This window comes from Parasteatoda tepidariorum, chromosome 2 (genome assembly GCF_982258835.1).
Source record: "Parasteatoda tepidariorum strain Cologne lab strain chromosome 2, Ptep-v5.0, whole genome shotgun sequence".
In the NCBI taxonomy this organism is placed as follows: Eukaryota; Metazoa; Arthropoda; class Arachnida; order Araneae; family Theridiidae; genus Parasteatoda; species Parasteatoda tepidariorum.
Window position 1 is genome coordinate 52,597,143 of NC_141756.1, and position 23,074 is coordinate 52,620,216.

At 27.0% G+C, this 23,074-nt stretch overlaps 1 protein-coding gene across 3 annotated transcripts in view; it reads right to left on the minus strand.

Annotated features, from left to right (window-relative positions):
• The window catches only part of LOC107442289 (uncharacterized), an 88,427-nt gene that overhangs the window by 15,785 nt on the left and 49,568 nt on the right, over positions 1 to 23,074 (minus strand). For all 3 annotated transcript variants that reach the window (XM_043038985.3, XM_043038983.3, XM_087157335.1), the window contains 24 exons: positions 21,103 to 21,237; positions 19,384 to 19,428; positions 19,238 to 19,300; positions 18,929 to 19,051; positions 18,369 to 18,404; positions 16,659 to 16,721; positions 14,022 to 14,099; positions 13,650 to 13,766; positions 13,503 to 13,556; positions 12,595 to 12,657; positions 12,458 to 12,502; positions 11,708 to 11,827; positions 10,300 to 10,390; positions 7,737 to 8,030; positions 7,435 to 7,557; positions 6,728 to 6,906; positions 5,509 to 5,599; positions 5,323 to 5,438; positions 4,747 to 4,924; positions 4,344 to 4,535; positions 4,121 to 4,228; positions 3,446 to 3,559; positions 1,558 to 1,719; positions 1,141 to 1,311 (listed from right to left, as the gene is read on the minus strand). In XM_043038985.3, the coding sequence (XP_042894919.2) occupies positions 1,141 to 1,311; positions 1,558 to 1,719; positions 3,446 to 3,559; positions 4,121 to 4,228; positions 4,344 to 4,535; positions 4,747 to 4,924; positions 5,323 to 5,438; positions 5,509 to 5,599; positions 6,728 to 6,906; positions 7,435 to 7,557; positions 7,737 to 8,030; positions 10,300 to 10,390; positions 11,708 to 11,827; positions 12,458 to 12,502; positions 12,595 to 12,657; positions 13,503 to 13,556; positions 13,650 to 13,766; positions 14,022 to 14,099; positions 16,659 to 16,721; positions 18,369 to 18,404; positions 18,929 to 19,051; positions 19,238 to 19,300; positions 19,384 to 19,428; positions 21,103 to 21,237 (2,761 nt within the window). The remainder of the gene's footprint in view (positions 1 to 1,140; positions 1,312 to 1,557; positions 1,720 to 3,445; positions 3,560 to 4,120; positions 4,229 to 4,343; positions 4,536 to 4,746; positions 4,925 to 5,322; positions 5,439 to 5,508; positions 5,600 to 6,727; positions 6,907 to 7,434; positions 7,558 to 7,736; positions 8,031 to 10,299; positions 10,391 to 11,707; positions 11,828 to 12,457; positions 12,503 to 12,594; positions 12,658 to 13,502; positions 13,557 to 13,649; positions 13,767 to 14,021; positions 14,100 to 16,658; positions 16,722 to 18,368; positions 18,405 to 18,928; positions 19,052 to 19,237; positions 19,301 to 19,383; positions 19,429 to 21,102; positions 21,238 to 23,074) is intronic.

Genomic DNA, 23,074 nt, shown 5'->3' on the forward strand with positions numbered 1-23,074 from the left:
AATTTCTATCACTCTTTTTGCAATTGATATACAATGCACAGTGCTACATTTGGATGTTTGTTACCCAGAAACGCCTATTTTCAATCACTTTTTAATAATCAAAACAAACAAATCATTTTCCCCTTTTCCAAAAATGAAAAAAAATTGCCCTTTTTTATACTTTTGCAATTATTTACAAAATTGCTTGAATAAGAAAATTATATATAAGAGATAGATTTTCTCAGATAATAGGTCTTTAATTTATATTCCTCTTATGCAGAAAAATCTATTCTTAGAGATAATAAAAACTTTCCATTTTTAGACTTTTTGACTTTCTACTGTAAAAATATAAAAAAATTAGGCCAAAAAAACACATCATAAAAATAAGATTATCTGTGAGAAACTTATTTAAAATGAATAGGAGTAATTTCGTTTTATTTTTCATTTAAAACTTCATGCTATAATTTTATGCTTATTATTTCTTTGAAATTAAATACATTTTTACCATTGCCTCTTTCACACCTGTTAGATCTGAAATTATGTTTAAAAATTATGATGCTATTATCACAATATATCTCAATAAATTTTATATTTCAACAAAGGAAAAAGAAACAAAAAATTCAAAGCGCAAAAAATTTTCTCACCCTTTTTACAATTGATATACAGTACACAATGCTATATTCTGATGTCTATTATCCAGAAATGCCTATTTTTCAGACAATTTTTAATAATCAAAACAAACAAATCATGAGTAATAGTAATTTCGTTTTATTTTTCATTTAAAACTTCTTGCTATAGATACTTATAATTTATTTGAAATTAAATACGTTTTTTGGATAATAATTTCAACCTAAAACAACAATTCAAGACTTTAAATTTTATTAAAATATTTTTAATGAAACATATTTATTATTATATTTCTCTGCATCTTCAGGCCAATTAAAATTCAAATTTTCCCACTAAGAATTTTTAGTTTAAAAGTAGATATCGCAAATCTAAAGACATAAAAACATTCCTCATTCTACTATACAGTATAAATAATAAAGAGAAATTACCTTAAAAAATAGCCATGTAAAAACATAATTTTAATATAGATTTCAGTTGGTATAGAAAATATTCAATTATGTATGACAAAAATAAAATTAGGCAAAATGATTTTACCGGGTATCCCAGGAAGACCTTCTAAGCCATCTCGTCCAGGTTGACCGGGTTGACCAGGAATTCCATCAAAACCAGGTAAGCCAGGTAATCCAGGAAGACCAGGATCTCCTTTCATGCCAGGTAGACCTGGAAATCCTGGAAGACCTAAATCTCCTTTTGGCCCAGGAAAACCTTTAAAAGAAAAAATATAATAAAAGTTACATTTTGAATAATTTTAGGATTGATTGAATATCATAATGTAATGGAAAAAAATGCATAAGAAAATTAAATCTTAATATAAATTAAGTTAAAGTAGAGTAACCTCTTTTTTTCTGATTTCCGTCAAATATTATTTCTTTCTAAAATCTTTTTCAAAAAGAATACAATGATACAATTAAATGCATTAACTAACAATATAATAATAAGTCTTTTAAGTACCTTTCTGTCCATCAAATCCCCTCAATCCAGGTTCCCCAGGCGGCCCAGGCAGTCCTTCTCGAGCAGGTTCTCCTTTACCTCCTTTTGCACCAGAAAATCCAGGAAGTCCAGGGCTACCTAGTTCTCCTTTTACTCCAGGAAAACCTGGTAATCCTCTCTCTCCTGTAACATTTATAGCAATTATTTCCCTCTAAATATATATAGACAGTATTTGCCTGGAATGCACATCAGTACTTAAAAGGAAAATAATAAAGAGTTATATAATCTTGGACATATCATATGGAATTAAATTTTGGAATTATTTTAAAAATAATAACACTTAAAAAGAAAGAATTTTTTTATATTCCAATAATTATTTATCTATTTTTTAAAAAAAACATTGAAAGTTTTTTCAATTGTACCAATTGTTTAATGATTTTAATTCCAATAACGCAAACAAACGTATGTATTTTTGTTTTAAACAAAACTTATTTCTCATTATTTATTTCCAATTTCTAATCAACATAAAAAAGAGAAATGAACTTTAAATGTATAAGGACTAGAAAAAGAGCTAAATTAAATATTAATATAGTGAGACAAACCTAAAACTTTTTTGATTACATTAATTCAACAAACCTATGTTTTAAAGAAATTTTAAACGCATACTTTGACTAGAGCATATTTGTGAAAGTTACATTTATTATTTATTGCCTGAATTTAATTCAAAAAATTATCTTTAATATATTCAAATAAAACTAATATTTCATTATAATTATCTTCAATTTTATTTCATAAGCAGATTAAGTTTATCCTCAATAAATATAAGACATTGTGTTATAAAGTTGAAACAAAGGGTTCTAGTTTGAATTTTAATATGATCCATTTGTTTCTTTCTTCTCTCTTTCCCTTTAACTCCCTATCTACAATTATATCCTTTTTCTAGTTTTTTTTTTCTTTTTTCAATTTATAGTAAACTGAAGATAAAATATGAGATAATATCAATGCTAGAGATATTTCTAAAAAATAACAAAACACATAAGAAACCTGTTATTTGTGTGAAGCTATTTTTGTAATAATGTGAATAAGATTAAAATGTAGACTAAGGTTCCCTTTGCTAATGAGATAAATCAGGAATTGATTATTGTACAGTTAATGAACATGAAATCTCATTTTAATAAGCTATATTATATAGATATTTATTAGAGAATAAAATAGGATAAATTCAGCAATACCTTACAAAATCAATTTTCCATAACTCTGTAGGCATGAAAAAAAAGTAAAGCATATACTACTATAAATACTATATAAACAGTTTTAAAACAGATGAAAATGATGAACCTTTGCTAAGCACATTGGGGTGCAAATAGCTACCAATGAAAAATTTCAATATCTATATTTTCTATTTATTTCATTATTAATTATTCTGAATTAAACTACAATTAATTAATATTAAATACAGTAAAACAAGATTTTTTAAGTTTGTTTAAGTGTAGTCCAGTTAAGTTCCACTTTAGTATAAATTAGTAAACTTAAACAACATCACTCTGAATTAACACAGCATAATGTAGTAAATGTAAAAGGAAAAAAAAACTATAGACATTTTCAACTTATATGATAAATTAGACAATGAGTTTCTCAACTTGCATGATAAGAGAGAATTATTACCTTTGCGTAAGTGATCAAAACATCATACTCATCATAATTTTCTGTGAATTGTTTTGATAACTCATTTTTTAAGTTTGACTTTACGTAATTTAAGACTCCTGTCTAATAAATAAGATAAAATATTTAGACTAAACTTACTACTGTATTATTATTAGAGCTTAACTCCAAGAGTTACACCCTTTGATTAATATTATATCACAATTGAAACACAAATTTTCTTTGAAATTAATTTGAATGCAATAACCTTGCAGTCCTGGAGGCCCTGAATATCCTCGATCCCCTTTTGGTCCAGGTAATCCTGATAAACCAGGTGGACCAGGACGTCCAATGCCTGGTAATCCTTGTTCACCTCTTGTACCTGGAATACATAAATTATTCGTTCAATAACATATCATAAGTATTAGTTTTATTTTTAAAAAAAACAATATCATAACGATATAGTTTAACATAATATTCTATGAAATTAATACAAATTATATTTAGGTTAATGTCTAAGCATCAAAGTACGATAAAATAATTGGAATTCATAAGTAACCCTACGTTTCACGAAAAGAAAATGATGCAATTTTTCAAACAAAACTATACTTCAAATAACAATTAAGTAGTGTTAGAAACCATGTTAACAAAAAAATTAATTTAAATTTAAAAAAATAATAACAGAAAATAAAAAAAATGAAAGAAAAAAAACATGCCAGAGTCAGACAAAAGCTTCAAGGATTTCAAGGAAATTTTAGAACAATCATAGAACACATTAGATTATGGAGAGAGTATATTCCAAAAAATACTAAAAGTAATTTTCTAGAAAGATAAAAAAAAAAAAAAAAGTAATAATCCATGTGCATTATTAACAAGAAAATAAAAAAGTAAACTATGCAGTGTAAGGATACAAAAACATATTAGCAAGTTATAAGAATATTACCTTTAAGCCCTGGTAAACCAGGTAAGCCATCATCACCTTGTTGTCCAATCTCACCAGGAAATCCCATTGGACCTGTAGCACCTTTATCTCCTCTTGGACCAGGTAAGCCTGAATAAAGTATTAATAAGAAATATACAGCAAGTACATTAAAATTTTATTTTGATAAAAAAGTTGAATTTAAATTATTATAAATTTTTAAAATAGGATTCATAAATAAACTTACCTCTAGGTCCTGGCGGACCCGGTAATCCATTTTCTCCAGATTCTCCTTTAGGACCTGGAGTTCCATCATATCCGGGTTTCCCAGCAACTCCTGGAAATCCTTGAAGACCATTAGCACCAGGTAAACCAGGAGGACCTGGTGGTCCTCGAGGACCAGGTGGCAATATCAGTTCCTCAGGTGGTGGTAATTTTCCTAAAGAAAAAAGATACACATTGGTGTAGTTCGTATTTTGTTTTACTGTGATTATTTCATTTTATTTTTTGCATATGCAATGTATAAAAAGGTTAAGTAAAATATCCAAAAATTTAATTTAAGTACAGTAGTTACATTATATATTTCCTGAGTAAATGGTCATTTAATAATGGAATGAAATAAATGTATCAGGTTAAATGAGGAAAATTACCTGGTTCACCCTTTTGACCAGGAGGTCCATCTAATCCTGCAAATCCCGGCAGACCTCGTTCACCTTTGTCACCAGGAGCTCCAGGTATGCCAGAACCTCTTTCTCCTTTAGGGCCAGGAAATCCAGGTAATCCTGCTACACCTGGCCTTCCAGGTGCTCCTGGAAACCCTGGTGCTCCCTATTTTGTGTTAAAAGATAAGTTTGTGTTTAATCTTTAACAAATAAAAAATTATTTAAACAAAAATTTTCACAAATTTTTAAATAATTCAAAAAATTATGTTATGAGAAAATTGGTTAAATAACTAAATTATTGAGTGATCAAATGAGTCTTTATAATTGGAAATTAATATTAAGATAAGAAAATCAATAGAATAATTATGTAATTTGCAATGCTGAAAGAAAATGAATTTAAATTACAAGTTTATTTTTAATTAAGATGCATAATAAGATAGTCAAAAGTTAAAAATAAATTTTGTTGTTTAATATCTCAATTCATTACTCCGTTAATTTTTCCATTTAAGACAAGGGCTTATTATTAAGTGTAAAATGTGAGTATTGATTTGAAGATGTAATCACCTTGTCTCCAATTAGTCCCAAAGCTCCAGGAGGACCTGGTAAGCCAGGTGGTCCAGGTAAACCATCTCTTCCTGGAATACCAGGCAATCCTTGATAGCCAGAATCTCCTTTATCCCCTGAAAACAATATTTAATATAAATGTTCAATAAACACAAGTGTTCACTTTTCATAAAGAAATAGGTATACCCTTTTCTCCAACAACTAAATCTCGAGGTATAACTGCTGGGGGCCCTGCTTCTCCTTTGACACCATCACGTCCTGGTATACCAGGTCGTCCCTGAAATCAAGCCAGATGTTTAAGTATATTTGTTATTGGAAACCAATAGAATGCACACAGAAATACTAATATTATTGATAATAAATTAATTTATAAAATGTAATGCAAGTAAGTAATTCCATAAAATTCCTCGTGATTCGGTTGATTAAAATGTATATAGGAATTTATAAATATGGCAAGCTATTACAGCAATTCATAGCATAATCCTGGTTTTCCAGGCTAATCTCCAGAAAAATTGGCATGAATGAAGATGGATATTCTAAAACTTTGTTTTATACAATAATTGTTACATATGAAAGAAATGGTTTTTGTGTCTTTTCATTTTATAAGTCACACACTGTATGAATTTGTGTAGAGATGCAGATTTTAAGAATGAATTATTCAGTGAATCATCACTTGGCCTACAATAACAAAACGAGAACATAGTGATACCTGTGTGAATACTTAGTGATGCCTATGAAGACTGTGAAATGGGACCAATGATCTTTCCCAATCATCATTTTTGAAAGGGCTGGAAGCCTTTGAAATAACAAAGAACATTTCGTATTGATATGAATTTACAGAAAGTGAACATCTTAAATCTAAACTCAATTTTGTCTGAAAATTTAATGCTTGAAAGTATTCTACGAGTATTAAAATCTCTATATAACTTCATTTAGAAATTATATATTATATATAAAATATATAGTTTGTAAATTAGGCTAAAATGTGTGATAACATGATGGTATAGCTGGTGTTAACGTCTGTTTCTTATGCATGTTTAAGGCAAGCATATATACTTTACAAATCAGTTAATGGGATAATGATTCCAGTGTAATATAAATTTCCTAAAATAATTTAATGATTACCACTACACTTTATGGATTCTCCTTTTAAAAATTTATGTACTTTTGTGCCTATATATTAATAAAAGAATAGAACATTTTCTTTTCAAGAAAGAAATTTCTTATTAGAATGTAAAGGGTTATTTCTTCACATAGATTTTTAAAAAATCAACTTCTAAACCACACGAGATTTTTTAATATACAAAATGGAAACAAATGCAAATAGTTCTATACTCAAAAAATTGCATTCACTGTAAAGAAATTTTTCATATTTATGAGACAAATAACGAAATGCAAATCATACTTCGTCACCAGGAATTCCAATTAAGCCTGACAATCCATCATCACCTTTTGGACCAGGAGGGCCAGGCAAGCCTGTTTCACCTCGGGGTCCTTGTAATCCGGGTAAGGCATCCAGTCCTCTTTCACCCTTTTCTCCTTTTATGCCAGGAGTACAAGTAATGCAACTTCCTCCAGTTTGACCTGAAAATATTTTTATGTTTAACAACACATAAAGAGATAGTTTATCAATTAATCACAGATATATATATATAATTCATGTTAATATTTAAAAGGAAAATAAAGCATAAAGTCAAAATATTGCTTCCAATTTAATATTGATTTAAGTTAAAAACATTAAATTTTAAATTAGGGAAAACACATTTAAAATTTACTTTATGCCGAAGAACGATGCAATATATAAAACAATGTATGGAACTATTTTTAATTAAATCCTAGATCATTTTTGATTTTTAAATGCAACAGTGATTTTATTTCTCATGTTTAAAACAAATTGAATTTTTTTAAGTAAATAACTAATTATTTAATATTGTTACATTAATAGAAAAATATTTTTGCAAAAACCTATTTACGAAATGACTATGCAAAACCACCAAGGAAAATTTTACGTTTTCTAATCATAAAATTCTTTTCTTTTCATAAGAGTTATCATGCATTAACAATAAAAAAGCTATAATTTTCTAAAGTGCTAAAAACTATATATTTTTATACCTTTAGGTCCCATTAACCCAGGTAAACCAGGACGTCCAGGCAATCCAGAAAAACCTCTTTCTCCTTTTAGACCAGGCAACCCTGGTAAGCCAGGAGTACCTTCTTGAGTATCACCAGGGGTACCTAAGGAAATCAATTTAAGTATTTGAGTCTTTCTAAAGATAAAGACAAATTTGACAATGAGTGAGACATAGTCCATAATCAAGCTTTTGAATTGACAAAAATTTTAAACATAAAATGTTTACTAGGTGCTAGCAGTTTAAAGAAAAACATAAATGAAAAAAGGTAACAAAACCCTTTACCTCTCTCTCCCTTTGGACCAGTTTCTCCTCTTGGACCTGTCAATCCATCTAAACCAGGACTACCATCCATGCCATTTGGACCTTGAATCGAAAGACCAGGGCTTCCTTTTGGACCTGGTTCACCTTTTGGACCAGGTGCTCCTGGTAACCCAGGCTGGCCTGGAAGGCCTTCTAAACCGGGTAAACCTCCATCTCCTTTTTCACCTTTGTAGCCAGGTGGTCCTTCTCGTCCAGGCAAACCAGGAATTCCTGGTCCACCTGGAGGTCCCGGAGGACCACGGGGTCCAATTTCTCCTAAATAAAAAGAGCATACATTAACCTGCAATTACATAAAAGAAAAGTGAAAACAAGTTACAGCATAGTCTGGATCTATAAGATTCTATTTCTGCAGGCCATATTAACCATGCCTTGTTTTGATTTACTTAAAACAGATCTAAGATTTAAAAAAAAATTTATGTTAAAAATAAGCTTTGTATTCTTAGTATACTGTTTAATGAAATACAAAATAATGTTGTTTTTTTTCTCCTGATAACAAATGAATAGACAACATGCACAAAACTATGGAAATAAAAAAAAATTGTACAGGAGCGAAATGAATTTATTACCATTAGCACAATAATTGTATAAATAAAATGTCATTCAATGAAAAGGGTCGCGCAATTATGACCGCTTGCATGAGATACAAGTCATAAAAAATTTGACTGCTAATATGGGACATAAGTCCAAAGAAGTTGTCTTGACTGGCTGACCTGACCAAACAATAGTGACTATATTTTCCAAATTGCGGCTACCCCCAAATCCAAATCCGTTGAAAAACAGGTATGTTCTTTCAGACAAAGTACGTTTTTTTTGTCTGATTTTGTAAATTAAAATATTGCCTGCATTTATTAATTAGCATATATGAGGTCATCCCCTTGAGCCATTAAGATTGAGTCCTAGAATGTGAAAATCCAATCATTAGATCGAAAGTTTTTCAGGAAAATCCGTTTTTTATTTTGCACACTGTACATATGAAAATTTCATTTTAAAAGTTACTGACGAGTATGACTAACAATTTTTATAATCAAGGGAAAATGGAAAGAAATAGAATAAATGTATAATTTTCTGCTTAGGAGAACAGGCACTTTTTCTCAACAAGCTTCAAATTTCGTTAAAAAGGTAGTACTGCTTACTGAGAAAACTGCAATATTTTTTAAATAACCACTCTTTGCATGGCAACAACCCGTTGCAGTGAGAAGACAAAGTCAACAGAAATTTGTGCAAATATTTCAGTAGAAATGGTCGGTAGCAGAAAGCAAAGTTTTAAATTTTTTTCTAGATAGCAGCACTGTTGGTTAAAAAAACTTTGCAACTGATTTTCAGTTCATTTTTTAACTGATTTCAATTTGTATATTATTTATTCATGATACAATCTAGTAAAACAAGGAGAATGCCTTGAACTGTAAGTTTCTTCTTCTGTTTTTCTTTAATGGGTTTCTACAAATTGTCAGTCAGTTTTGGAACACCCATCAGTAAAATATTTCGTTATATATTACTATGCTCTGTTGTAAGTTAAAAAAAAAACATTATCCCTACACAGAGTGCCTGTTTGCATCTAAGTGCATACTGAATGGATGCCAAGCACGAACGAATATCAACATCGCTAACTCTTAAAACGACGTAGCACAGCCATCTTTTTGCTTATAAAAAGTAGTATTAATTAAATTTCTGCCTGACGAGTTTAATTTTTAGAAGTAGAATTATATAATTTGAAAGCTAAATAAAACGGAACTATAAGCAGTCACGGATGATTACTTAAATCCTATACTGCAATGGTCTTTTCTTAACTAACAACAGCACATAGCTCATAATTCCTTGTGTGTCATTTATATAATCTTTAACTGAATTGGTGCAGAAACAGAAAAACAATTAATCCATTTCGCTGACTAAAATAATAAACTGCATTATTATAGAAATTTATACTTTAATATGAATAATTTAAACTTACTAGAAAATCCAAAGACAATTAATGATTGATACTTTTACTACATAATTTAGTCTAAAAAACAAATTCTCATATTTATATTTTCAGTAAAAAAAGTCATGTTTTTAAAACGTTTATTATATTTTTTTATATCCCTGTGATATATGTCATTTCGATTAGAAACATATTATATATTTGCGCCTATATTTTTATCATTGTTGTTTTCTGTATTTTTCGTTACATTTTAAATAAATTGATTGAATGCATGCTTCAAACATTAATTATTTTTTCAAAAAATTACAATATGTCAAAATTTGAAAAAGAAAAAAAGAACAATCTAACTATAATTTCAATAAGATTTAAACAAAGTTATACTACAAATTTCGAAAGAGAGAGTGGGAGAAAAAGAATTACCTTTGTACAAGCTGTGTGAAAAAAAGAATGTAAACATCAAAAAAATAACGAGTTCAATACATTTATATCACATTTTAAAAAGCTAAATTTTAATAAGCAAATAAAAAAAACTGCAATACATTTTTTAAAACAATAATTTTAGTTGTCTATAGTTAAACATACTGCAACATTTATAATCTAACAAACCTGATAATCCATCAACTCCTGAGAAACCAGGAGGGCCAGTTATGCCTGAAGGTCCTGGGGGTCCGGGTGGGCCAGCTCTTCCTTCAATACCCTAAAAATTTCCATATGAAACATGTTTTTAAAAAATGTATATCATTTTTAATGACTGGTAAATATATACATTATTTTTTATGGTCTACAATTTCTGTACCATATTTTCATGGCCAATATCTACAATAATTAAAAATGTAACAATTTCAAAACAGTATAAACTGAGATTTAAAAATTTTTATAAGAAAATTTAACCATACGGATTGTATTGGATTGAATTAGACAGATCTCTGTATGTTTAGATCTGTAAGTTAGATGGGTTTGAAAATCGAACCTGGTCGGATAACAACATTACTTTTAATGTTATTTTAGGAATGTTAATCATGTTATTTTAGAACACTGCAACAGAATGTTAACTATAAGCTACCTTTAACTTGCATTGATTAAAGCTATTTTGTTTCATTCAAACTATTATACTTAGCAGTTTTAAATAAAAACAAACACAATGAAAAAAAAGTAATTTATTCTTTTACTATGTAATTATTAAAGATTTTCTACTTCAGATATTGGAAAGAGTAACATTTGACACAGTTCAGACATTAAAAGAATTAACAAAGGAACTGTTACTTAAGTTTAAGCTAATGAGAATAAGAAGAAAAAAAACTAAACTAAAAGTAGATAGAGACTATTTTTCTGATGCATTTACCTACATTACTTTACCAAAAAAACAGGCTTTTCATAAAATAGTCAAACGCTGAGAATTTTCACTTTTTAAAAAATAATTTTTAGTATTGCATTGAGAGTAGCGTTTTACTTTGGTGTTCGCTGCCATAATCCATCTCTGTCAATACTGCACCATGTTAAAGGCAAAAACTTACAATACTAGATGCTTAGAATATCATAAAGTGTTAGAAATTAGATCTGACAGATAATAAAACAAGAAGAGTGAGGAAAGAAAAGGAAAAAACAAAGAAAAAAACAGAGGAAAGCTCCTTAGAATTCCTCAGAGCCACAGAATCATAATTTATCAGAGAAAGTGGTATAGAAATACCACTAGCTAAATTTATTTTCTTTGAACCTTTCCCTGAAGATTGGCTTTGATTATTCTTACCCCAGCAATTTAAAGAAATTAAAATATCACAACAATTATGCATCATAATTCAGATAATAATGAAGAACACTCCAATACAAGATTGCTGTCTGAAACAAGCAACTAATAAAATATGCTAAATATTTGCACAATATTTATGCGAAAATAAACAATAAAAAAATATGCTGGCTTGATACTACAATTCCTACATAAAAACTTTTTCTTAAATTTTAGGTCCCTACATGAAATATTCATTCTCAACTCCAGAAAAAGTGAAGTAATACTAACACCCGGTGGTCCTGGTGGTCCAGGCAAACCTCTTGGTCCTGGTATGCCGGAATCTCCTAAATCTCCTTTCATGCCAGGTAAGCCATCCAATCCAGGTAATCCATCATCACCTCTATCACCCTAAAATGTGTCAAACATAATTGAACATATAGAAAAGAAATATAAAAAATCGATTCTCAATTATAAGAATGATTCTTTTATATTATGAACTTTTTTACTAAAAATAGTCATTACAAAACATCATCAAAATAAACTTCTAATGAGCATATTAGTAAAAAAAAACTGTAAAGAATCTACAAAAATGGAATATTGAAAATTATATATTTTCCCTTATAGAAAAAAAGTTAATATTACAACTTACCTTTTCTGTTTTTAAATATCAAATTTTAAAATGAATCAGAATTTTGAATGTAAAATAATCGCAAAAATACAAAAAACTTTATAGAAATATAATATTTCCATAATTAAAATAAATAAAAAAAATATAAAAATTAATTATTTATATGTTTTTATTCTATAAGATTAGAAAATAATTACTAATTTAGAGCAAATATTAACATTATATAAAGTTTAAAATTTTTGACAATTGTTAATATACTTAAAAATATTTGAATTCATATTTTAAAAATAAATTGAACAAAAAACATATTATTGAGTCTAATATATTAAAAATATATTTATAGAAACCTAGTCTCATAAATACTAATTAAAATAAAACATTCTGCATTATATTAGGCAGTAAAAAATTACTTTGAAGCCTTGTACACCAGGAGGTCCGGGAAAACCATCTTTTCCCTACATAAGAAGAACATTTATTAATTACAACAGTTTCCATAAAACATTATTAACTAATAGATATATATTTTAAGCTAAATTTTCTAGTATACCCTAGGTCCAGGATAACCAGGAAGGCCTTTTTCACCTTTCATACCAATATCACCAGAAGGTCCCTAGAAAAAAATTACTTTGCAATTACTGTCTAAAAAATTTTCAAAACCAAAACACAAATCATATTATCAGTCAAATTATTTTTTACATTAAATATGCAAGCAAAACAATTCTAATTCAACTTTTAGCTAATCATTTATCAAAAAGCATTTAGGCACATGATTTATACTGCTTATGTTCACAGTAAATTCTTTATATTACATATTCTTTTAAATTCTACACATAAACAACGAATAAAACCAACTTAAAAATGCAGATAAGTTGTATATGACAACAAAGTTCTTTAAAAAATATTTCTCATAGATGAGTATACAGAATAATTTTGACCTCATGAAAATGATTTAAATATTAAAAAATATAAGATGTTATAAGGTTTTAATACATAACTTTACTAATACATGAAACTAATAAATAAAACTAAGTAGAAAAATATGAATAAAACATATTGATTAAAAATTATAATATTGTTAAAAGATTTGCTAACTTGGCTAAAAACACACATTAAATTTTTCTTCTTAAATTTATAAGAAATAACATTTATAAAATGATTTCCCTACAATTGAAGCTTCAGAAACAGGTAGCTTCACTTTTACAATTTTTTATAAGAACTGCTTCTAAAATAACAAAAATAGTTTCAGTTTTTACCCTACTGTTCTACCGAGCCAAACAAAACTAATTAAAGCAATTAATATAATAAGAAATAGAATGCAATGTTTGATTGTGCACAGAATAATTCCAGAAATTTTTTCTTTAAAAAGTATAACCAATAATAAAATCATAATAGTGCTAGGAATTCTTATAAAATTTAAATTTTATTTATAATGTTGGGTATTTTATGAAGACTTACAGTTAAGCCAGATAATCCAGCAAATCCTCTTTCCCCTCTTTCGCCTGATTCCCCCTACAAAAAGATTTAAAGCAAAGTTTTATAACACATCAAAATCTGAATTAAATACTTATTTAACATATGAAAAGAATAAAGCAATAATTTCACCTTTTCTCCCTTTGGGCCAGGTAAACCAGGAAGTCCGACTGTTGCTCCTTTTTTACCTTCAAAATATCCATCACATGCACCTGGTGGTCCGGGAGGTCCAAGCAAGCCACGTTCACCCTAATATGAATGAAACTTAGAATTTTAATTCTCGAAATAAATAAAGTAAGAAAAATGGTGCCATCATCAATTTTTTAATTTAATGTATTTCACATGTAAAAAATATACTTAAAGTACACTTGAATCAATAAAGACTGGAAAAAACAGTAATGAAAATAAATTAGTGAAACAACATTTACTAATTTTTTTTCATTACTATTCTTTCCCTTATTTTGATATTTTTAAATGTACACTTAAAATAAACTTTATACTTACACGCTCTCCCTTTAAGCCTTGAAAACCAACTCCCATGTTACCTTTATCACCTTGAAGTCCTCTCTCACCTTTTACTCCCTAAAATCATTCGATAAACATATCACTTTATAAAAGAATGTATAAAATACTAAACTTTACAAAGAATCAATAAAACCCAAATATGAGTTGAAATTTCATATTAAGTTTATTTCATTTTTATATAATTTAAAATGTAACAGTTAAGATGAATAACATTACATTAATTATTTAAAAATTGACAATCAGTTTATAAATATTTTACAAAACATGCAATCTGAAACAGAATACTCTTATTTATAAAATTATTATTAAAACACTTGTTTATCATATGATTTTAATTTAAAAAATTTGTGATAGTTTTCAAACTTTTTTTAAAGAAGATTGTAGTTTACGCTGGTGATTTTTAATGTTTTATTAAAAATGACATAAAAGACAGGGAAGATTACAAAAAACTTATATAATAATAGCAATTATGTAGTATTTATCCTCCAACAAAAGTCAAACTCAAATATGATTGTGTTAATTGAAAAAAAAAATACGAGAAAAATACTATAGAATCCCAAAACAGTTATTTTACTGCATGATTTCAAAATACAGTGAAACCTGCCAAGTTGACCACCCTTGTAAGTTGAACGCCTGCATAAGTTGACCTCAATTGTCAAGAACGGAATTTTTCCTATATAATATAAAGAAGCAAAACCTTTGTAACTTGACCACCTGTCTATCTTGTATGTTGACCACTGAAGTAAGTCGATTTTGTCTAGGAGTATTATGAAATTCTATTCTAAAACCCTCATAAGTTGACCAGAAAAAGAAAATTCAGAAAATTTTGTCATTTTGCAATGTATGTTAAAATTTCACTTGTTTGGTGAAATAGTGTAAAAAGCTAATCTAAACTTTTTTGTGAGTTGATCATCTGGGGAAACTGTAGGGGGTCAGCTTTTGACCATTTCTTTCATTCAAAACATTGGGCTGATGTAAAGTCTAAACAACAGCGCCAAACAACAATGAGGGAATATTTTTGTAACAAATAGGTTTGTAAGTGTAGTAATAACAGAATAAATTTTAAAGTGTTCAAAAAATTTTTTTTGTTAAAGCTTTCAAATGTTTGTTAATGTTTTCCTGTTCTGATATTTTAAGAAATTATTTTTATTAAACATGTCAAATGCATAACTAACGAAAAAAAAATTTTAAAAAGTTAGTTAAATATTAGAATTATATGTAACAAATTGAAGTTCATTCAGGTTTAAACCTTTTTTTTTAAGATATTCATTTGACTATTTGCTAAATAAAAATTTTAAGTCAAGTAAAAAAAAAAAAATTTAAATACTATATAGCAAATAGGAAACGAAAAAGTAAACAATGACCCACCCCCTCTATAAGTTGACCACTAAAACAATGCACCACAAGTGGTCAACTTACACAAGTTTTACTGTAATATCAATTTGACCATGTCTTAGAACAACAAGAGTGAATAATAAATAGTTCTAAATGATGGGAAAGTGACTATGCCAACTCTTTTGTTGAACTTTTGAAAAAATAGGTATTCATATTTTCCATAATGAAACTGTAGCTTTCCAATTTAGTAAATTCTCAAACAAATAATATGAAGTTGAACTTATTTTCATCAGAAAAAATCCTGGGTGGTTTGAAATTACATTAAAATTCCATAATGAGTCTACTTATAAAATTAAAAATAATAGCAATAATCCAAAATATAAAAATACATAACCTTAGTTCAATAATTTTGAATTTTTTCCTTAACTACATACTTTTAGAATCATTTTTCGATACAATAAAAAAAAATTGTGGTCATAAGCTATTTTTTATCAACAGCTTGTGAATTTTGAAAATTTTTAGCATATTTATGATGAAAAAACCTAAAGGAAAATGAAGAAAATAATCTTTCATGTGTTGACATTTTACAGCTTAAGTATACAACTCAAAAATAAATAACACTAATTACTAGAAATATAAAAATACATAACCTTAGTTCAATAATTTTGAATTTTTTCCTTAACTACATACTTTTAGAATCATTTTTCGATACAATAAAAAAAAAATTGTGGTCATAAGCTATTTTTTATCAACAGCTTGTGAATTTTGAAAATTTTTAGCATATTTATGATGAAAAAACCTAAAGGAAAATGAAGAAAATAATCTTTCATGTGTTGACATTTTACAGCTTAAGTATACAACTCAAAAATAAATAACACTAATTACTATCAATAATAAAAATAACACTAAGTAACAAAATTAAAGACTGCATAAAAAAAAAACTTTCATGCATTGACACACTCAACTCTTATTGAAATATATTTATTTTCAACTTATATCAGATAAAGTAATGGAAAACACTTTTCTATTTAATACTAAAAAATTTTACGCATAATTTGTCACAGATTTCAGATTTAAATTATTCTGAGACAATTTCCCAAAGAAATTAAAACAAACTGATATAAAAATTAATAAAATTTTCCTCAATTTTCAAAACAGTGTTGAAACATTTGACAATAAAAGAGACAATCGATAGTGACAATCGATTACAATTTACTAAAAAGTTATTTGAATTTTATAGTGCATTATGAAACATGAAAATAAAAATAAGTTTTTATTTACTGGTGGTCCGTAAGGCCCTCGATCACCTTTAGGTCCAGAACTTCCATCAATTCCAGGTGGACCCTAAAAAATAATTTTTACCTAAATATCAACAAAAATTACATTGTTCAAGACAAAAAATTGTAAATGATATGTATTTGTGATTAAAGAATATATATTTTAATCGTTACCACAAAAACATGTAAACAAAATTCTACAAGAACTGAATTCTAATTAAAATTTGATTTATTAGATAAGTACTTCTCCACTGACTATTGGACATTTTTATTACTGCCTGCCAATCAGAGTTGGTCAATACAAATCTAGACGTGTGTTTCACACATTGGATATAAGTTTCACTCCTCAAAAATTTATTGGTAGTGAAAATTCTCCCAGTAAAATGTCAGGATGTTTTTAGCAGAATGTCTTATAAAGGGTTCCTTTTTTCATGTCGCCAATGAACATGTCAATTGGAACACGAATTTCAATTACACTTTGAAATTGTGGAAACAAAAAAAAAATTACTTAGTTTTAATACACTTTATGAAAAAATTTTTTTAAAAAAAACCTTAGTATTAATTTAATTTCCTAATAGTAGAGAACCGATTATCCGGAACGATCGGGACCATCGCTATTCCGGATAACTGATTTTTCCGATTTTCTGAATCACTACAAAAAGCTGTTTTTTTATTGTCAAACTCAACTAAAAAATATATATATATTTAGAATAATTTTAAAAAAATGTTACTTCTTTTGACAGTGTAGGAACTAATGATAATTTCTAAAATGATGGTAAATATCATTTAAAAAAGAAAGAATTCTGAAATCTTTTGAGGGAATTTTTTTTTTTTTTTAAATGGTGGGAAAATGTATAGAATTTCGTTCCGGTTTTCTGATTTCCGGATAAGAGGTTCTGTACTAGCACACAAAAAAAATATAAATAATAAGGAATAAAAAATTTTAGTAAAATTTTTAATTATTACTTTTTTTTGCATAGTTTACTTTGCATAAATAATATGTTGTACTATAATTTGTTTTATAAAATGGTGATAATGTACAAACATATTTTTAATTTGGAAATTCACTTCTTAATTTTAAATTTTACCTCTGAAAAATTAATGGGGGAGTGAATCTAGAATCTTTACTCTCTAAAAACATTCTTTTGGATAACACTATTGCCAACACCAGAGAAATAGCGAGAAATTTTTCATGTGGAGGGGATAAGACTACATACGATATGCATCATATATTTTATAAATGTCTATTACTGTTAGAATGCATGCATTTCACGCAGTTAGAAGAAGTTTATATGAAAACCTTATATAAATGAATGGTAATCCAATTCTGCTTTGATTTATTTGAGAAACATAATCATAAATTCTAATGAATAAATTTTCCCTGCTGTCTTTCTGATTTTTGTAGCCACCAGTTTGACAGCAGAATAAACTTAACTAGTTTTAAAATAAGATAGAAATAACAAATATGAACATGAAAGTGCAGACAATTCCAATTTTAATGAGTCATATGCTAATATGTAATGAAATAATTTCTTTATTTTTAAAAAGATTTTATATGGTGCTTAAAAATTACACTTAGTGCATATTACTATATAAAAAATTAAATTAAAATGATGAATTAATATAGACATAATGACTTTAAAAACATTAAGTCAATTAATAATTGTAAGAACAAAATAAAAACATAATTTAAAAAACAAATATAAAACCTTACAGGTTGTCCTGGAGCTCCATCTCTTCCATGCTCTCCCTGAAAAAAGTAAACAAAAATAATAAGATATATGGAGACTTAATGTGTTAATCAAATAAAAACACAATTACTGAAAAAATATCCACTCTAAAATTATCTTCAAATTTTGGTTTTAAATTTATCAAAATGGATAAATTGTTAATCAAGTAATAAAATTTCCCAAAAAGGCAACGCATTTGATACAATATCTAGATGATATATAAAAGTACGACACTTTAAAATTTAAAGGAACCTATACATTGTTCTAATCATACAACTTATCTTATGCATATAAATTTAAAGATTCTTTATTTAATCAAACATTATTAACTTACAAATTTTATTAATTTCCCAATTGTAAAAAGTACAATATAAATTTAAAGAAATGTAAAGGGTACCATTGAAATTTAATTTTTTATTAAGTTATAAAACTAAATTATACTAAGGCCAATTTTAAAAATATTGGCAAGTACAATTTTTTGACAAACATAAATTTTAAAGGACATAGTTCTTAATATTATCATTTGCATGAAAACTGCACAAACCTTTTGCCCTCTTAAGCCTGGTGGTCCAATAGCCGGTTCTCCTTTTTCACCTTTATATCCTGGTGGTCCTGGTACTCCTGGTGGGCCAGGATCACCTGGGTATCCATCAACACCTGGTGTTCCCTAATCAGTTAATAATATTAAACATTATTAGTATTATAATTACTTTTTTATAATTAAAAAATTTCTTTTTCATAAAAAAAAATTATATTTTTTATAAAAAAAAATTATATTTTTGAAAGACAAACATCAGTTTATAAGTTTTGTAAAAAGGAAGAGGAATAATAAATTCCATAAAGCATAGCATACATCTGTTCCATTGCATCCATCAAGACCTGGTGGACCCCTAGGACCCATATGGCCTGGTAAGCCCTGAAAGATAGAAAACCAGTCATAAAATAATAACAAAACATTATTCAAAATAATTCACCACTAATTTCTGATTAAATACATACATGTATACCATTTTGTCCAGGAAAACCAGGCATACCCATTTTACCCTGAAATAATTAAAAGAGTATTATTAAATCAAAATTCAAAACTGCAAAATAATACTAAATTTGTGAAAATATTGTAGTTGTTTAAATTGGTATATACTAAATTTGGCAAATTTTTACAACAATTTTATTTATAAGAAATTTTTAATTTAAAACATGAAGAGAGCTCTCGTTCAACTTATTAATATTCAAGCCAAACATTTTTAATAATATTTCATAGATTTATTGAAAAATATTTATAAAATATTTAACATAAATGTCATTAAAATGAAATCAAATGAAAACTTAGTCACCGTAACTGTCATTAGGTCATCTATTTTGCATTATTTCAAAGGAGCAAAAAGTTTTTGAAATTTTAGCATTACGCAAAACAAAATGTTAAAGGTTCATCAAATTTTAAAACTGTTTTTATTAAATTTCTAGAGAAAAAATTTATTTTAAAAATTTTATTTATTAAATATCTGTCGAAGAACAGTAATTTAATTATTAAATTAAATATGAAGCAAAGAAACAGTTTATTCTTCAATATTGAAAAAATTATTCATTTGGGCAAAGCTTGAAAATAAAAGGCTGTATTATTAATCCATTATGCTAATATTAAAAAAAAAAAGGATTTTTAAACAAAATTTTTGTCAACAAATAATTATTTCTTTGAACTTATGACACACTTTTATTCTGAAAAAGGGACACAAAAGGCAAAAATGTGTCAAACATTCTACTTGATTTCGCCTTTAAGTTTGAATTTTACAACTTTTTCTTATTTACTTAATACAGGTGTAGTGTAACATTTTTGAATAACACAGAAGTAAAATTTTAAAATAAAAGTGAATATTACTTGTACAAAAAAAAGTCATAATGGGAATTATCATAAAATGTGTACATGAAGTAACAGTAAATTACAATATAAAACGAGTTATGTCAAAAAAAATTCTTAGCAGTTAAACACTGAAACCTTTTATTTTTAGGATTTTCTTCCCTTCTCCTTTGCTTACAATATAGCAGTTATAATTTTAATATAGATAAAATACTTTTAATAATAATATTTTTTCACTTAACTGAACTCTATTTTTTGCAGCAATTAAATTAAATATCCTGCAAAAAAATATAAAAAATTATTTTATATTTATTTCCTTGATTGGATACTTTTGAGACTTTGAGTTTAGATTTTTTTAGCACATTTTCAATGCTATATATAAATCTAAAATAAAACTAAACACAAAATGAATACTGCATTTTATAATTTTTCAGTTGTGTCAGTTTGAATCAGTTTTTAATATTAAACAAACTAATGTTAATTAAATGTGTACACAATCTAATAAATCTGCCTTTCAATTTTGAAAAAGGGGTGATAATAATATTGTTTGCTTAACTTCTACACTGTTACTTTAACGCTAAGGTAATTGTTCGGTAATTTACTACTATTAATTTAACATTAAGGTAACTGTTCATTTACCTAGACTACAAAGTGGTCCATTTAAGACTGATTGAATTCAGAGCTTACGTTTCAAATTTTTAATTTATAAAAGCAGACACAATTCATATTAAAACACTCTTACAAATAAGTAGATAACAATAAAAATTATGATTCTTTTTGAAGTTTAAATATCAATTGTATAGCAATGAGAAGATATCAAATAAATTCCTACAAGACTAAAATTAAAGAAATAAAAAAATTACTCTATCCCCTTTTGAACCTCGAGGTCCAGGTATACCAGCATCACCTTTTTCCCCTTTATCACCAACAAGACCTTCAGGTCCTTCGAAACCTCTCAAACCTGTTGCCCCAGAAGGACCGGGAGAGCCTGGTGCCCCCTGTAACAGTAAAAATAATTATTATATTAAGTACCTAAAATTTGAAAACACAAATTTCTACAACTAATAAATGATATATAATTCAGCAACCAGAGAGCTAACATAAAATAATTTATAAACAAATTCTGATGAAAAATATATAGGTTGGTGCGATAGAAACAACAACCAGTTACTATATAGAGTGACTACTGCTTATTACAACCACATTATTTCTGGGAACATTTAATTTCCTAAAGCAGTGATTTTAAAAACCAGGATATCAATTGTTCAAAGAAAAATGAGGTTTTAAAGTTAAACTTTACAAATATTCTCAAAGCTATACCATAATTTGAAAAAAATATAATAATTCTACAAATTTTAATTTACATTATAAACAAAACAAAATCAGTTTCATCAAAAGCTTCAAAAATACACAAGTAAAGAGTTAATGTATCACAATTGTTAAAAATTAGCATTTTGAAATATCTTCCTTCTCTTAAAAAATAATTATAATTATGCAACAGCAAACAGGTTGATTAGGTAGAAAAATTAACAATGTATGTAGGAGCAAACTTAATGGGTCAAGAAAATCTGTTTTGATATGGTGATAATTTAAATGTAAGTTTTAATAATTAGTACCTAAATAGATCGTATCTATCAAAGGATAGTCTAACTTTGTGATGTAGACTAAAGTAAAAAACAATATGAATCAAGCCCAAATAATAGTACATAAATGGACATATTATAGTTTCTATAACCTTTCTATTTATTCTTCTATAAACATGAACCTAACACCTGTTCAATATTGATTTGTACTTTCTTGTTCAAACTTGTTCTTCTTTACTCACTGGTTAAACTACTTGTTTGTCTCTTTACTTCATATATCATCATTTGGTGTTCCGACACTGAGAAAGGTTCTTGTTTATAGAACTGAAATTATGGTATGTCCATTTATGTACATTCATTTGCGCCTTATTCATGATGTTTTTTGTTTGAGATCTCATCATTTTAAAAAAAAGTAGCCATTTAAATTCAATAATGTAAAAACCAGATGAATTGAATGTGAATTCCAAGTGAGGAATTGGAATTTTCACAATAGAACAATAGCATATGAATTTATATCATAATATTAGATAAAATAAAAACAATCATAGAAATATGTGATTCACAAATGTAATTCACAAAGTGAAGTTAAAAATGAAATCATGTACTTATTCATTTTGAAAAATAAAATAGATACTGTTTGGGTTAAGAAATCAAATGTGCTTTATTGCCTGGATTATTTTAAAATGATTATTGTTCTTATAAATGCCTTCATTTTTTTTCACATTATCTCCAGACAGACACAATATAAGCCATTACTTTAACTGAAAAAATTTTCAAAGAGGCAAATTTTTATGTTGCCTTTAATAAAATTTACCTTCAAGCATTTAAAAAATAAAATTTGCTTCTTCAAAAACCTGCTATTCTAAGAAATAAATGAAATTTTAATGTTTGAATACTAAGTTAAAAATTAAAATTTTAACTTTTCGCATGTTACAAGTTCAATTACATTATTATTTTATTATTTAAAACAATGCAAACATTTTTGTACCAACCTTATAAACATCTAATCTATGAAATAGAATTGCACTTATCCATATCACATAATTTTATTTTTAATATGAATTAAAATTTAATACAAATTACACTGCATTCAATGATGTTTATAATTATATATATATATATATATTATTCTACATTTAAACCTAAACCGCTTTCTGCTACATGCCGGTAAGTTTGGTTACTGCTTTCTTTTTTTATTTTCATGCTCTTTTTCAACAAATATTTTGTTGCGATATCACCTCATATAATGAAT